The 16,178-nt window shown below is 36.8% G+C and overlaps 1 protein-coding gene across 8 annotated transcripts in view; it reads right to left on the bottom strand.

Moving 5' to 3' along the window:
- Nucleotides 1-485: 485 nt before the first annotated feature.
- col16a1 (collagen, type XVI, alpha 1) overlaps nucleotides 486-16,178 on the bottom strand; it is a 127,948-nt gene continuing 112,255 nt past the window's right edge. For all 8 annotated transcript variants that reach the window (XM_049475328.1, XM_049475329.1, XM_022683136.2 and 5 more), the window contains 19 exons: nucleotides 15,783-15,827; nucleotides 15,548-15,601; nucleotides 15,350-15,385; nucleotides 15,201-15,263; nucleotides 13,348-13,419; nucleotides 13,003-13,056; nucleotides 12,623-12,667; nucleotides 12,477-12,521; nucleotides 12,277-12,330; nucleotides 11,093-11,146; nucleotides 10,952-11,002; nucleotides 10,752-10,841; nucleotides 10,587-10,622; nucleotides 10,416-10,460; nucleotides 6,003-6,197; nucleotides 5,787-5,850; nucleotides 4,129-4,305; nucleotides 3,962-4,039; nucleotides 486-3,393 (listed from right to left, as the gene is read on the bottom strand). In XM_049475328.1, coding sequence (XP_049331285.1) covers nucleotides 3,197-3,393; nucleotides 3,962-4,039; nucleotides 4,129-4,305; nucleotides 5,787-5,850; nucleotides 6,003-6,197; nucleotides 10,416-10,460; nucleotides 10,587-10,622; nucleotides 10,752-10,841; nucleotides 10,952-11,002; nucleotides 11,093-11,146; nucleotides 12,277-12,330; nucleotides 12,477-12,521; nucleotides 12,623-12,667; nucleotides 13,003-13,056; nucleotides 13,348-13,419; nucleotides 15,201-15,263; nucleotides 15,350-15,385; nucleotides 15,548-15,601; nucleotides 15,783-15,827 — 1,455 coding nt within the window. In that variant the 3' untranslated portion in view covers nucleotides 486-3,196. The remainder of the gene's footprint in view (nucleotides 3,394-3,961; nucleotides 4,040-4,128; nucleotides 4,306-5,786; nucleotides 5,851-6,002; nucleotides 6,198-10,415; nucleotides 10,461-10,586; nucleotides 10,623-10,751; nucleotides 10,842-10,951; nucleotides 11,003-11,092; nucleotides 11,147-12,276; nucleotides 12,331-12,476; nucleotides 12,522-12,622; nucleotides 12,668-13,002; nucleotides 13,057-13,347; nucleotides 13,420-15,200; nucleotides 15,264-15,349; nucleotides 15,386-15,547; nucleotides 15,602-15,782; nucleotides 15,828-16,178) is intronic.

Below are 16,178 nucleotides of genomic sequence, written 5' to 3' on the forward strand. Positions count from 1 at the left end.
ATAATGACTTACTATCTCAAAATAATGAGCAGTTTGCTTAATAATAAGAAAAAAATGTAATAGGTTATTTTTCAGGTGGCAGGAATTGGCTTCCCTATTTGCCATGTTTACTAGGTGTTCTTACCAAAAAAACTGCTCTAAAGCTTTAGCCTTATACGCATTTTCCCTGCTCTGCTAAAAAAAACACACAACTCATCAGAAGCTACTTAGCCAAGCAGTGAAATTCACAGGGTGTGCAGCATGAACTCTTGACAGTTTGTTCCTGATAGCAGTCATTTTCTTGCTTTATTATATTCAATTAAAATTAGACCTTTGACCTTTCATACTAGAGGAAATAATGTACAGGTCAGAAGGCAGGCACTCCAAACCTCCTAGTATTAGTCAGAAAGTGAAGAAGAAGGAGAAATCAATATTCAAAAAATATAAAATTACATTACGTTGTTTACTGTTTACTGTTGGTGTTCCTCTGAATAAATCCACACCAGTCTGCTTTAAAACTTTATTGCTTTTCTTATTTTTTGTTAAAAAACGATTTGCACAACAAGTGGCTACAACATGAACAACACAAAATGGAGCTATAGGTAACGGTGGCTTCTTTTTCACCCTTTTAAAGCTTGAGGTTTGTTAAAGCATTGCAAAATGAAGTGATGAACAGCAAGTCTTTCTGTTTAATGTAAATTAGGGTAACCCTTGGTAACAGAACTGTAAAGATTATAGGTGCATTATGTAGGATTTTTAAGATGAAACTGTGTGGGCAGTATGGCATAAATTTTATACCTCCATACATTTTCATGATGCATGTAATGTACCAATGTGTATTATGATACTGAGCAAATGCAGACTAAAAAACACACTGTACAATAGTACAAGACGATTTATTCCGAATTTGCAGCACTTCATCCAGTTTAACAGGGCTAATTATGTTGGTCAGTGGTTTTAAGTAGTGATGATATCCATCAAATGCTCATACATGCAGGCATTGTGCTAAGAAAATGTAAATCAATAACAAATTTTGCCATTTTGCCCAAATTTATTACAAATGTCACAGGTTGTGAGTGAGCCCATGTTTAAACAGAGCAGTTTTTTAGAGAATTCAATGGGACTGCTGCACATGTTATGCAGGCATCAACTAAAGCAATCTGGCAGTCTGAAAAGTCTAAATTACATGAAAGTTTTCCTGTAGTGAGAACTAATCTGAGGTTAACAGTCTCTGGCTGTACACTACATGGCTGATTTTTTTTCCCATTTTTAAATTCATAAGTGAAAATGGTATAAAGAGACTAGGGATGCACAATGATATGTGCAATTGTTAAAAAAAATGCAGTTATTTATTGGCTTCAGACTAATAATTATATTCTATATCACAGTGATTTTTTTAAAGATTGTTTTAGTTATATTTCACTTGTATTGAGCATCCTCTAAATATTCCAATTTTTGTGCATCCTAAAGAGACTCGTTACAATACATTTATTAGAATGTTACCATTAAGCATGCTTCACACACAGAACGATTTTATATATTTTAAACAATATGTTTTTTTTTTACTTTTAATCCTACATAGTGCACCTTTAAATGGCTCACATACACACACTTTAATATCATACAAACAAATACACGCACACATACAGTACATGCTTATATAATTGTACTTTTAAAGACAATTTCATAGATGTTTGACCCAAATCTTAATGTTCATGCTTTCTTTAAAAAAAGGCTCAAAGTGGGGCTACAAAAGTGGTTTGGCTCTTTTGGTTTTAAAAATCAATTAAAAAGACATCATGCACCCACTCACAGACACTCACACACACACATGCTCACACACACAAACAGTTCTGAACGCCTGACAGAGAGAGGATAAAGTGCTGACTGTAAACGAATCAGGTTGGCATCTGGCTGGCACACAGCAGCAGGGTGAATGTGGTGATATCAGGACTGCTTTCAGACGATGGGATGAGGACTAGAGACTGTGGCTGATGGAGAAGCTAAAGATGAAAACACAGCAAAGTGTGTCTGGGTGGAAGCACGTGGTTCACCTGAAAGTGGTACAGTATATCAAACAAAGGAGTTCAAGTCTAAAAGGTTTAAAAGGTTAATGGTACAAGGCCATGAGTTGTAGTGTCACTAAAAATTGCTCACAATATTATCTTCCTTTATAAATCTGTAGTAAAAATTGTTTCATTTAAGTAAACAAGTCATTAACTTCAACATTTTACAAAATATTGTCTCGTTTAGTGCTTTTAAAAAATACCACAATAGATCTGAGATGATCGTGGCAAAAATAACGACCGCCATGCTGATGCCAATCTATTGCAAATGTATAAAAAAGCCGTTACATATAAATATAAATATGTACAACACAACCTCGAGGGTAAATAGGCATCATTATGTCTCGATTTTACCACCTTTACAAGTCGATTATGATTATAAACATTTTACATTTTAATGTAGGGAACTTATAGTGTAGTCTGGCTCAAAATAAGATTGAAGGCACTTTCCTTTGGGATATTTTGTTGAGGTTACTATAGGGAACAAGAAAAAAATTTCAGAAAGGACTGTGTGAAATATTTTTCAGCAAAGCAATAATTCAGCAGAATGCAGCAGCTGCCAAGAAGACCCAAAACTGGAGGAATATTTTTTTTTTTAGAAAGCATTTCAGCACAAAAAAAAAAATAGGAAGTGTTGACATGGAAGAAAAACGGTTCATAGCTGAGCTTCTCACTGATGACACCAATGAAGCCAGTAAATCAGTGTGTTGATAGTGAAGGTCTATTTTTTTAATCAGGGCCCTCAATCCAGAAGTCTTCAGTCAAGCATTAGAAAACAGAAACTCCAACGAAATCAGAAAGTAGAGAACTCCAAATTAAAGAGAGGCATGATGGGTGATAATCCAGGTATTCCAAGAGGGTTTGTGGCTGTAATTGCAGGGAATCGATATCCTTTAGGCACTGGTTCTCCTTTAACAGATAGCTTATATTACTCCATTGGTGGTATGCCAGAACCCCGGCATAGTAGCATTTGCTTTTGTATGGTGACACAAATGCCCATTCATTCCACTGTTTCTTCTCCAGAGATCTTCTAAGGTGCATTAGCAGGCAGATTCAATATCACAAAAATGATGATGAGAATGCTGATGTTTGAGTCTCATCCTTTCCCTTTACCCCTCTCTTGTTCCCTCATACTCCCTCATGTTCTCTCTCTAATACATGGGGCCTTTAATAGGAGGGCCCTTAGGGCTGTACTCCACAGGCCCACTCATACAGTCAGAGGGGTGACAGCGGCCTTCTTTGCCCTTTTGGCCAGTTGCCCCTGGAGGTCCAGGAATACCAGGGATACCCTGTTGACCAGCAGGGCCTGGTGGTCCCATCTTACCATAGCCAGGGGGTCCAGGAACACCTGAGAGAAAGAAGTAGGTAAGTGAGTAAAAAGAAACAAACACTAGAAATAATTTCTTAACTAGAAATGACTTTAGTCAGATATTAGAAGTCAAAGCTCACATTCACTGTGTATATTTCTAAACTATTTGCTCTCAGCTGAAGCAAAAAATATGTAAAAAAAAAAAAATCTGGAGGCATCTAAATAGAGTTTTTAACCTTTAACTCAAAAATCTTGCTTAATAGCCATATCTTATTAGCGTATTTCTCCCCTGAGATCACATTTTTTTTTAGAGAGAACTCAATAAAATAGTGACAAAAGTCAATGTGTGCATATCAGGTAGCTAGTCTTGTTTCTCATTCATGATCCTTGATTTTTTCTTAACATCTTTGTGTCATTTTGCCATTTCATTTTTTTTTCATTTAAATGTTTTCTACATATATTTGTAGTAAAATGTGATCTGATCTTAATCCAAGTCAAGGGTATTGAGAAATAACATAACTCATTGCTTGAAGGCGACTTTAAAGATGGCACAGATATTCTCTTCGTATTCTAACACATCACTTTAACCACTTATCTAAGCTCTCACCTGGAGCTCCTGGGGGTCCAGAATCTCCCATCTCTCCCACACCCTTATCTCCTTTCTCTCCTTTTACACCAGGCGGGCCTGCAGACACATTCCAGTTTTGAGTAGAATATTAAGCTTAAGGCATACAGTGTTTATTCTGGGAAAAATCAGAACCGTGCTGCTCTTACCTTGAGGGCCCATAGGTCCCTGTCTGCCCTCCCGTCCGAACTGCCCAGGACGGCCCGGCAGCCCTGGGGGTCCCTGGATTCCTGGATTGCCATCTTTTCCTGGGGGTCCAGGTCGACCAGGCGATGATACCATCTCTACTGGCATCTGCATGCGTGACATGTAGTACGCCATTCGCTCTGAGGGAAAAAAGCGTAAATATTAAAGAAGAGGCAAAGATGAACCCCAAGTAGGACTGGGTTAGTTCGTGAAAATTAATCAAAATCATAAATTAGAATGTCTGATTGAAGTAATTTTGCCAATGAGAGTCACTTAGATTTACTAAAGTGTTAATTACTTAATTAACGACGTTAATTAACGTCTGAGTTTGTCTACCTACATAGGTATACATTCTGTGGTGTGCCACATAGTTCTATCTTAGGGTCTATAAAACCGATATTATTTATGAGAATAGTGCAGTTATGAGTGTGAACTGAAGTGCATGCCAACACAGGAGAGTTTAAGGAGTTAAAGCACTGGATTATTCATCAAAAGTTCGACTACACTGCCACTGTTTGGCCCTTAAAAAAGGCACTTAACCCTTTCTGCTCTACAAGCCCCACAGCAAGGCTTTCAGACCTGCCATTCCATATGCAAAGAAAATAATTTATTTACTGTACAAATGCAGCTCTGGAAAAACATAAGAGACCACTTCAGTTTTTAAATCAGTTTCTCTGATTTTGCTATTTATAGGTGTATGTATGTTTAAAATCTTTAAACTAAGGACACATTTTCACCCAAATTCCAAATAAAAGTATTGTCATTTAGAGCATTTATTTGCAGAAAATGAAAAATGGCTGAAATAACAAAAAATATGCAGAACTTTCAGACCCTGAAATAATGCAAAGTTTTTTTTTTAATCACAGTTTTCATGCATCTTGGCATGTTCTCCTCCACCAGTCTTACATACTGCTTTTGGATAACTTTATGCCACTCCTGATACAAAAATTCAAGCAGCAATACATTGCAATGTAATGTAATGGTTTGATGGCTTGTAATCATCCATCTTCCTCTTGATTTTTTTCCCAGAGGTTTTTAATTTGGTAAAATCAAATAACCTCCGTATTTTTAAATGGTCTCTTAATTATTCCCAGAGCTGTATTTGCATATTAAATATTATAACATTTATAACAAGTTAACAAACAAAATCATATGATGTGTATTTCATATTTTGCTATGTATTTTGTTTATATTGTGGTACTATGAAATAACAAAGATTTGTGAGGCAGCAATACCCAAAGCCCCTCATCCATATTAACTTCGCTTATCTCTGCTTCACGGCTCCATTTATCAAAGAGGGGGACTGGCTTCCTACCACAAGCAGAAGCTGCCTGAACTCCAACCCAAAGTTCTCTGAGCTCTCTCCCATCACTTTAATCTCCTCGTGAATAATCACAAGCTGCTGGCATGTCCTGAACTTGCAAGAAATGTATTATGATAATGTCCTTTAATGTGAATAAAGTGTTCTGACACTTTGACACATCAGGGAAATAATGCCTTTGTTTGGGAATGTGTGGGGTCATTTAAGTAACAGTTCCAGCTTTTCCTGGAAGAAACGTGTCTTTACTTATCATTCGAGGGAAATAATATGAAAGCCAAGTGACACAGGAGGTTTTCTTACCATCAAATATCTTTATGACCTGCTGTCTGATAAAAGACCTGATTTCATCATAGTTGACAACAGCCTGAAAAGATAAAGAATAGCAAATATAACTTCTGTTTTACTGCCAAACAGTCTATTTTTACTCATACTTTGGAAGAAAAGCATTTCTATATTTGTGCTCTATGCACTTAAAATGTTAAAATTTTGTGTAGAAACAGTGGAGTTTGATCCTACATCATTTCCTGGGATTCCTGGTGGTCCAGGGGAACCAGACTGTCCAGGAGATCCAGGGTTGCCTCTTTCTCCACGTGGCCCTGCTGGGCCCATTATTCCTCCGGAGTCTTTAGAGGAGAAGGGTCCTCCTCCTGGTGGGCCTGGACGTCCACGCTCTCCTGCCGGCCCCCTCAGTCCTGGAGATCCTGCCTCACCCTGACAGGGAAAAATACACAGCTTTATATAAACTCCTGCAGGTGACCAAGATTTAATGAACCCACAGTTTATGAACAGAACTTGACAGTAAATACGTTGATTTGTTCAGAACTAAATGTAAATAAGTTTAATAATAAAGTAGTGCTGTGATGGCAGTGCATGCCAATGTGTTCATTTCCCCATTTCCAAATTTCTCCTTGAGCAAGCCCAATATTATCTGTAGCTACCATTCAATACCTGACTTGGCTAATCAGCGCTTCATTAAGTTTAATTAAGCGTGCTGGTGGTGGAATTAAACAAATGATTACAGTGGCTGGAGCTGTGTAGAGGAGAATACTGGAAATAAACATTCACAATTTAATTAGGCATTGCGCTGATGCTTTGTTCTAGGGAGTTAATAAAGGGAGTTTAAAAGTATCTGTATAGGTGACATAGCACAGTACTGAAAGTATGTGGTCAAAACTATTAATTTAATGACCTTCACTAGCCAATAAATACCTTATGATATGATCAACAATTTATTGTATCAAACAATTTATTGTTACCCATCAGTATTTGAATATGATCTGATTTTTAGTTTTAGTTAGAGACATATCAGCCAATCACATATTTTGGCTAAAAATCCGATTCTGAGAGCTGACAGGACAATGAAGTCCACAAGTTTGGATTCAAACTACACAATTGTAGTCCTAATTTTGTGCAGAATTGCAGACAAAAGTCTCAGATTAAAAGCAAATCGCATAGAAAGAGACTTGCAGGTTGGGGATTTTACCAGTATTATCTGACTAGACTCAAATATTTGTAGAATGCACAAAAAAGTAAAGTCCTATGGGGGATGGATACCCCTCTCGAGAGTACATCACTTAACCCGGTGTAGTGAGTATTAGAACACAGCAGAGATAACAAACACCAACTACCACATCAAACAGCAAACAGTGCCAATCATATTTAACTGTGACCAAAGTACAACAGCAGCAGCAGGGAAGCTGAAAGAATCTTTTTAAAAAGTTTTAAAAAGTTTTTAGCGCCACATATGCAGCCCTTTTGCTGTGTTTCCACAGCTCCACACTATTAAAATTCACAGGCTCGCAGCTGGTGTTCAGAGTTTGACAGAGTTTGATGTTTTATCATGGTTGATAAAAAAAGTAAAGTACATTCTATCTTAAGAGATAAGCCTTGCATCATTAAAACATATGATAGAAACGTTAATATGGCGTCCAGCCCTGACTTCAATTCAGTATCGCCCCAAAAACACTGAATGTCAATCTTTAATATTTTAATACTTACACAGTAGTGAAGATGGAGCAAAAATTCTGACACAACTGCATACTTTATTTAATATCACTGTAATCAGATATGATATTTCAAGATCTTTGTAGTTTAATCGGCACCTTTGAAATGAATCATGATTTTACTCATTTATACAGGTCCAACACCGTGTATGCTTTTCTGCAATATTAACTACAGTCTATTTTGGTTTAATTTTAAGTGAAATAAGTAATGCATGAATAAGTGATATATGTGACACTACGGAGTCACTAAATACACTATTCAAGCAGTGACGTTCTCGTGGGATGAACTTGTAGGATGGTTTCTTTTAATAACGCTTTAAATCTCCATGACAAGTCTCTAATCTCTGTGGCAAAACAGATGAACATTAAAACAGCCAAAACCAACAGCATCAACAGCATCAGTGAGTGTAAGTAAGTCAGCCAAGTGCGTGCATGATGACAGCCTCCTGCTGTGGGTCTGAGAGAAGAAGAAGCTGCTTGTTTACTCAACACCCATACATAAGCATTTACGCCACACTTTTGAACTGTTTGGCTCAAAGGGGCTCTAAGTGGGCAGCTCTGGGGAGGGGCAGATCACTCAGGGCAGTGGGCATGGACAGGATGAGGGGCACTGGAAGGACACTGCTCTGGTTCGTAATCTGGTTAGGTGAAAAGGGGTGGAAGAAAAATAGTAAATCAGGTCTGTTTCGACTTTTGACTGGAGTTTCCTCAAGGTGGCGCTAATTAATCTGCAATGAGCTGCAGTGAAAACATAGAGACTGAGCTGCTGCCTGTCTTGTATACTACCTGACTAATTTTCGACAAATTAAAAATAAAAAATGTTGTAAATCCATCAATATTTTGAAGCTTTTCAATGTTATTTGAATCCCATTTTTCTTTTTTCCGTTTGTTTTGTTTGTTTAGGTTTGTTGTTTGTTTGTGTTTTTGTGTTGATGTGCTTGTGATGTTGGTTGTATATGCTGTGTATCTGACCTATTGTTTCTATTTCATGCTGTTGGATTGTGTTTTATACAAAAAAAAAAAATATATATATATATATATACATATATATATATATATATATATGTATATATATATATATATATATATATATATATATATATATATATATAAAAGTGTGAGAAAAAAACTTAATGGTTTAAAAAAGGCACCACATCAACCAAAAAGACTGTGCCAAAATAAAAGACACTTATACAAACTAATACAAAACAGACGATACTTTTAGCAAAATTCTAAAATAATTGTACCACATTTTACACACTTTTATCTTTTTTTGCTAATCTAAAAAAATGATTCTATCTGTGCCTAAAGGACTTTTGTCACCTTTAGTGTGTGTGTACTTATAGTCTGATGATGCATAAAGAAAAAAATGGAAAAATAAAAACAAAACAAAAATAATCTCTTTAAAAATGTGAAAGGAAAAAAAAAATACAAATCTTAATTTAGGAAATACAAAACAAATGCTCAAGAGAGTGACCCCAGTGCTCAGTGTCATTTAATTAGCGTTGGGGCAAAAAAAAAGAACCAGATTCAGCTCTGTTTATTATTATTATTATTATTATTATTATAAACATTATTTTGTAGGTATTATGAGCTTCCCAGGCAAAACGAAGGTACATCATCATTCATTATTTTATATCAAAAACTTTCCTGTCCAGTAATGAATTTAATAGTTTTCAAAGAATTGCTGTGCATTTTATTTCACTCTTCCGCTAACTCAGTATTTTCTGACTAAGCAGAGCACAGCAACCATGCGCTCAAATTTCAGAGTTACTAAATGGTACAAATTTATGTGTGTCTGCTTCAACAGATCTGATGAAAAACAGAGACACATGACAGACCAGCAAGATTACCAGACCTCAATACCAATTCTTTCTTTGAAACAGCAGCAGAGATGCTGAAATTTGATATAAACTCCTGCTACAATGGTTACTTAGTTTGTGGTAAAATGGACTAAATTGGAGAGGAACTCTCAAAAGATCCTTAATCCATACTCAAAGGATTAGACTAAAGACAAGTATATATGGAACCAAATGTGAAAGAAAATCAATAATTACTTGATTTTGAAAGTCTGGAAGCAAAGTTGCCAAAAAAAACTGTTATATAACTCGAAATCTGCAATTACACTGAGAATTAGGGCTCATATCTGCATCAGTAGATAATTGCCTAAGAAGACGAGGGATGGGATTTCTTAGCCACAGATGGCTGCAGTATCATTAGGATTCAAACTCATGACCTTCTCTCATGGCACAAGTAGTACTGTGCCATTCTGAAGCTTTTAATTCTGACTCATTTACAAAAATAATGAAATATAAAATAAATAAAGTTCAAATGTGCAACTTGTTCCATAGTTTTCAAGATAGTAACACCACTCTGCACCACTCTAGAAAAAATTAAGAGATACTTCAGTTTCTGAATCAGTTTATCTGATTTAGCTTTTCAAAGGTATATGTTTAAGCAAAATGAACATTGATGTTTTATTCTATAAACCACAGACAATATTTCTCCCAATTTCCAAATAAGAATATTGTCATTTAGAGCATTTATTTGCCGAAATTAAGAAATAGCTGAAGTAACAAAAAAGATGCAGAGATTTAAGACTTCAAATAATGCAAAGAAAACAAGTTCAAGGGTTCAGAAATCAATATTTGGTGGAGTAAGCCTGTTTTTTAATCACAGGTTTCATGCATCTTGGCATGTTCACCTCCATCCATCAGTCTTGCAAAAATTGCAAAAATTCAAGCAGTTCAGCTTGGTTTGATGGCTTGTGATCATACATCTTTCTCTTGACTATATTCTAGGGGTTGGTAAAAATGGTAAAATCAAAGAAACTTATCATTTTTAAGTGGTCTCTTATTTTCTTTTCCAGAGCTGTATACATACACAGTATATTTCTGTCAAGTGCCAAAAAAAAAAACAGCCAAACCTTCTGTCCATGTTGACCAGCCTCTCCTGGCAGACCAGGTGATCCCTTATAAACAGATAAAGAAAGTCAATTAAGCAAAGATTATTAATATTGCATTTTACTGAACTGTTGAATGTGGTAACTTAACTGTATCATGACTCTAAGTCATTATCAATCAGAAATGTGACTTACATCTTTACCCGCTGCACCATCACTGCCTGGTTCTCCCTGAGCACAGAAAAATGCAAAAACGGTTTGTTAATAATTTGACAGTTATTCCAGTTATTAAGCATTAAGACTGAAACACAGAGTTTCAGCACATGGGTCACAAATTTCTAATGAACTGCAAAGAAATACCATCTGTCCTGGATGCCCGGGGGCCCCTGGAGAACCAGGCATTCCTGGCAGCCCTCTCTCTCCTCCTTCGCCTTTGTCACCTTTAATGCCCTGCAGATTGACAGGAGGACAGAGTCAGCTGGATGAGACAGGAAACCAGCATAGACTGGGATATTATTAAGCATTAATTAAAAGGGTTCGCTCGTCATTAGCACGCTCACCACGCCAGCAGGTCCAGCTGGTCCTGGTTGACCTGGGGGACCTGCAGCACCCTGTACAGTGAATTACAAACTGTTAGTTCACATATTATCAGTAGACTGCAGATTGGATTATACCAGAAGCACACATTTCTTTAGGCTTACCAGATGTCCTGGTGCTCCTGGTGGTCCTTGTGGTCCTGGTGGTCCTGGATCACCCTGAATTTAAAGGTAAAAGACAATGTGGCAAAGTGGAAAGCCATTAAACCAATGCAAAAATAATGTAGTTAATTTTAAAAACGATATTGTAAGAAACCATGTTTAAGGAATCACTTATTGCTAACCCAAATATTGCTTTGTTAGCTATGTACTGCTTTTAAGGGGCTAACATTGCTAACAAATACTAGACATTAGTAGTTAACCAAATATATTTTACATAAATACATGGCCACATATTTCTCAATACATTCAAATATCCAGGTTTTTGCACCCAAGGTATGCACATTTATCAATATGTTTGTGTTCTGCTTTTTATCCTGTTTCCGGTCTGTCTCTGTCTTACCTGCCCTCATGTTTGTTTAATTTTACCCTCTGCACACGCCCTGTGTTTTTTCCTTGTCTCCGCCAGTCTTCAGTGTGCTCACCCGTTTGTTTGCAGCCCCTCCCCCTTGTTACCTGGTCCCAGGTGTTTCTTGTTTCCTGTCCTCACCTGTTTTTCCTGTCTGTGGTTGTGCGTCCTACCGTCAGTCAGGTCTCGTTTTTTTTTTTTTCGTTTTTGCTGGGCACAGTCTGACTTATAATTTGTCTTATTTCTACTGATACACAAATGTATCCAGTCTGGAAATGATATGTAATGTAATATATATAAATACTGCTAGGAATTTAATGTGTAGGTGTCTCTGCATTCAGCTACACAGAGAAGTCTTGCCTCTACATATAACTACACTATATAGCTACATATGACTATATATAACCTACAATAACCCAGTAGATTCAGTAGTAAAATAAAAAACATATTGGGCACTAAATAAATCCTGTTTTAATGGTTACATATAAGGAAAGTGTAAAATACTGCACTTAAGTTATTATAGAATAAATTCTATAAAGTCACAGAGTAACCTTTAGAGGAATTTCTTGGTAATTTAAAGACAATTTGGAAACAACAGTGCACTAAACACGTATTTACTATTCAAGTGCATTTGAGATAGTCTCTCACTAAACTGTTGCTATACTAAACGTGTTCAATTACACTGTGTTGCACTTTATAACTTATTTTTGAACTTAATTTATCCCTATTCCAAACATTCCCCCTCTAGAATGTGAAAATAAAATAATAAAATAGTGCTCACCTCAAGCCCTGGTCTTCCTGCTGCCCCAGATGGGCCCTGAGGTCCAATATCTCCCTGAGAGAAGAGAGAAAAAAGAGAGAAGAAAGAGATAACAGAGAGCGAGATGAAACAATGAAAATATATAATTTAAGAAACAAAAGAATGCAAAAACAACAACAAAAAAAACAACAAAAAAATAAACAAACAAAAATGTTTCCCACCTTTTGTCCCGGGAATCCGGTATGCCCCTTTATGCCCTTGAATCCCTGCAATGAAAAATATCATCCATGTTTAATAAGAGAATGTTTGAACTGGAATTCGAATAATAAATTACAAAAAGTGATAGATATGTGTTCATAGTGCATACTGGTATTCCTCTGGGTCCAGCAGGCCCAGCTGGACCTGGATCACCCTGCAAGAGATGATAACGAAAGATAATAAGAAATAATAGATATTGTTTAAAAATATAAAGGGATAAACATTTGCTTAATATGTTTTTCCTTCTTTGTGATAATAAAAGTTAGAAAAAATAGAAAATCGCAAAAATGAAAGGAAAATAGTCACAAAAAGTAATCAAGCAACAAAATAAGGTTTAATCTGTATTTTAAATTTGCTTTTGGAGAGTTCCTGACAAATATGCTCAGTAGTTTCCCAAAAAAAAACAGTAGTTTAAAGCAAGCAATTCAATGCTAGCAAGTTAAGAATTATAGTTATATAAACTAAAACATCAATTTAATATTCTCTGACCCGCATTCCTGGTTTCCCATCCTTGCCGTCATGACCTTCAATCCCTGGAGGACCCTATAGGTGACACACAGACAGACAGACAGACAGACAATGTCAAACACACCCACACATGTATAAACAGCAAAACACTGATAGCTGCATTGTTCCTGCGGGTAGAGACATCCTGTAGTGTACATCTTCACTAAATGCTTTTCCCAGACTCAGTGCCAGGGCAAGGGCTATTCTCCTGAGGCTGCAGAGCTGGCCTTGCTCCCAGCCTCCCACACAGCCTCAGAAGCTGCATTAGTTTTAAAGATGCTACAGTTTCAGAGCTCATCCTAGGTCTTCCTGGGTCTTGCCCCTCACCTGCATGCCAGGGCGCCCTGCAGATCCAGGAGGGCCTGGGGGTCCCTGTGGGCCTTGTGCTCCAGGGCTGCCCTAGAAGAGAGAAACAGAAAGAATAAAAAGAGCTTAGTGTAAAATTAAATATTAAGAACACTGTCAGGAATATGAACGCTTATAACAGTGCAGCAGGCTTTTGTTGCCTTCACTCTCCTGACCTGCTTATCCTAGATGCATTCAAACATTTTGAGGGGCAGTAGGCTTGTCACTGTAATTATTTACGTTATATTGACTGGCTCAAGCCAGTTGGGTTTATTTAGCAAGAAAAGTCTACTATCATGAAGGAGCTGGTATACTAACTTTTCTTAAAAAAAAACAGTAACTTTAATTATATTTATGTGCTATTTATGTGCTATTTGTGATCATTGTTAATGTTTAGTTTTACATATGGGGGTTCAGTTCCTAAGGACCTCTCTACTCTCTATTTGATACACTACGTTAAACAACATGCAGAATAAAGCAAAAGAGCAGCAGCACAGGGAAACTCTCAGCAATCAAGCTAATGTTGTTTTTTAAATGATGAAAAGCTTTCACAAGCCACTAGGGATTTGCCAGTCCAATACTCAGTATTAGTATGAGTACAATACTGGCCAAACCCTTTAGTTCAAATATTAAAAGAAAAAGAAGTATAACATGTTATGATCCAGTAGTCTAATAAGTCACAGCAAATGCTTAAACCTAGAATTCAAGCCTACATGTGTTTAAGTGTACCTGATGTTATTCTAAGCTTTATAGAGAAGCAGAATATTTCTCAAAGTGCTACATGGAAAAAGCATCAATATTACAACTTAAAACATCTTACAAATTCACGTTAATAAGTTAATTATTTTATATGTTTTTAGAGTGGCCCTAAAACGCCATAAAATACAGTCCAAATCCTTCTTTAAAACCTTCAAGCTGCTACAAAGTGGAAGCATCACCACTAAACCAAAAAAAAATACTGTAAAACTTCTAAACAAATCTACAAGTTAATTTCAAGTTAAGAGTCATACAATCTGATAAAAATGATTTTAACTGCTTTTTTCATACTTAAGATGGTAAGGAAGGGCATTCTATAAACGAGTGTCATCTGTCTATGTTACGGTTGGGGTAGTTGATGGATCCAAGTGCAGAGCAGAGAGGGAGATTTATTTACTTATATGGATATAGTTCTACGATTTTATTTGTCAGTTCTATTAATGGTTTTGAAATAATAATGTTAGTAGGAATGTACTTAAGCACCTCACAAGAGGTGTGGAAAAAAGGCAGGAAACAGAACAAAGGAAATGCCACAAAATAGCATTTACCAACCAAACTAAAACACAACCAAACTCAAAACTGTCTGAGCACAGTTCAGTCCTTTCGTTTTGTTATCTTTTAAGATATTTTCTTTATCTTTTTTGTGGATTTCTTTTCAGATCTCTTTCCTTCTTTTGAGATCTATTTTCTTTTCTTATACCCTCTGTTATCGGTCACCCTTCTGCAAAGGTGCAACAGTGAGGTTTAGTTGACACTGATCACTACCGGGGATTCTGGGAGTTCCTCCCCTATGTCTACCAGCCCCCCCTGCTGGTAGCCTGCCTATCTATCTATCTATCTATCTATCTATCTATCTATCTATCTATCTATCTATCTATCTATCTATCTATCTATCTATCTATCTATTGTATTCAATCTTGGCAGAGCAGCCAGTGAATGAATGGAGGACGGATGTAACATCAGTAACATCAATCAACAATCACCACTGACATGACTGTGCGTGGCCTTCAGTGATAACAGTGCACTGCACAGCAACACACTTACAGTACAATGCATTTATTGACAACACTGTTACTTGCCGGCTCTGCCTTTGGCCCTGCTGGTCCGGTAGGACCAATTTTTCCTGGAAATCCTGGTGGTCCCTGAAAAGATAGCAGATAGACCATCAGTTAGGTGGTGGAGGATCAAGCAATAAATTGATCGTAAAACCTTGTTAATAATGTTCTACCTGCTGTCCGGGAAATCCTGGTGGTCCTGGGAATCCCTAGATTAGAACAAAACACCAGGAACAATTCTTACTATAGGTTAAGCAGCACCACAAATATATTAAGAGGGAATGAAACTGAAATATGCACCTTAGATATGATTTTTATTTAAAAAAGCAGATGTTTAAACCTTTTAAGAGTTGTAAGAGTTGTTTTCATACCTGATCTCCCTTCTGTCCCAATGCTCCTGCTGCTCCTGCTTCTCCTTTGGGACCCTGTAGGCATACAGGCATCTTTGTATGAATTCTAATAAATAAAACTGCAGAACGCACAGAGATCTGATTGCACAATTTAAAATATTAATGAACAAAATATACCAGAAAAAAATACAGTATGTAAACTGATGTGTGTATGAATTTTGATGATGTAACTGCAGGAAGGGGACTGTTTTCTTACAGCTGGGCCTTGTGGTCCTGAAAAACCTGGAGGTCCTGGTGGGCCCTGCAGAGGTGAACAAAAGCATTTTTTTTTCTTTGGGCTGTTTTCACACCTTGTTCATTTAACTGAAGTGCGCTCCAGAGGTTTGGGTTTTTGTCAAGCTGCTTCTTGTTCATTTGTTTCGGTTGGTTTCACACTGCAGCAGTTAAAGTGCACCACATTTTACATTTGGGAGTTCTGGGACAGTTCAGGCATTTGGCATGGATACAAGTGCTAAATTACTTTCACTTTCACTGAAGATAAAAAATAAGAGCTATAGCTTTTGGAATTTCTGATCAATCTTCACATTAATTCTTAATATGAATGAATTGCCCTATCTACTAAACGGCATGTAAGTGTAACATCTATGGTTAG

Source organism: Astyanax mexicanus, chromosome 3 (assembly GCF_023375975.1).
Source record: "Astyanax mexicanus isolate ESR-SI-001 chromosome 3, AstMex3_surface, whole genome shotgun sequence".
Taxonomy (NCBI): Eukaryota; Metazoa; Chordata; class Actinopteri; order Characiformes; family Acestrorhamphidae; genus Astyanax; species Astyanax mexicanus.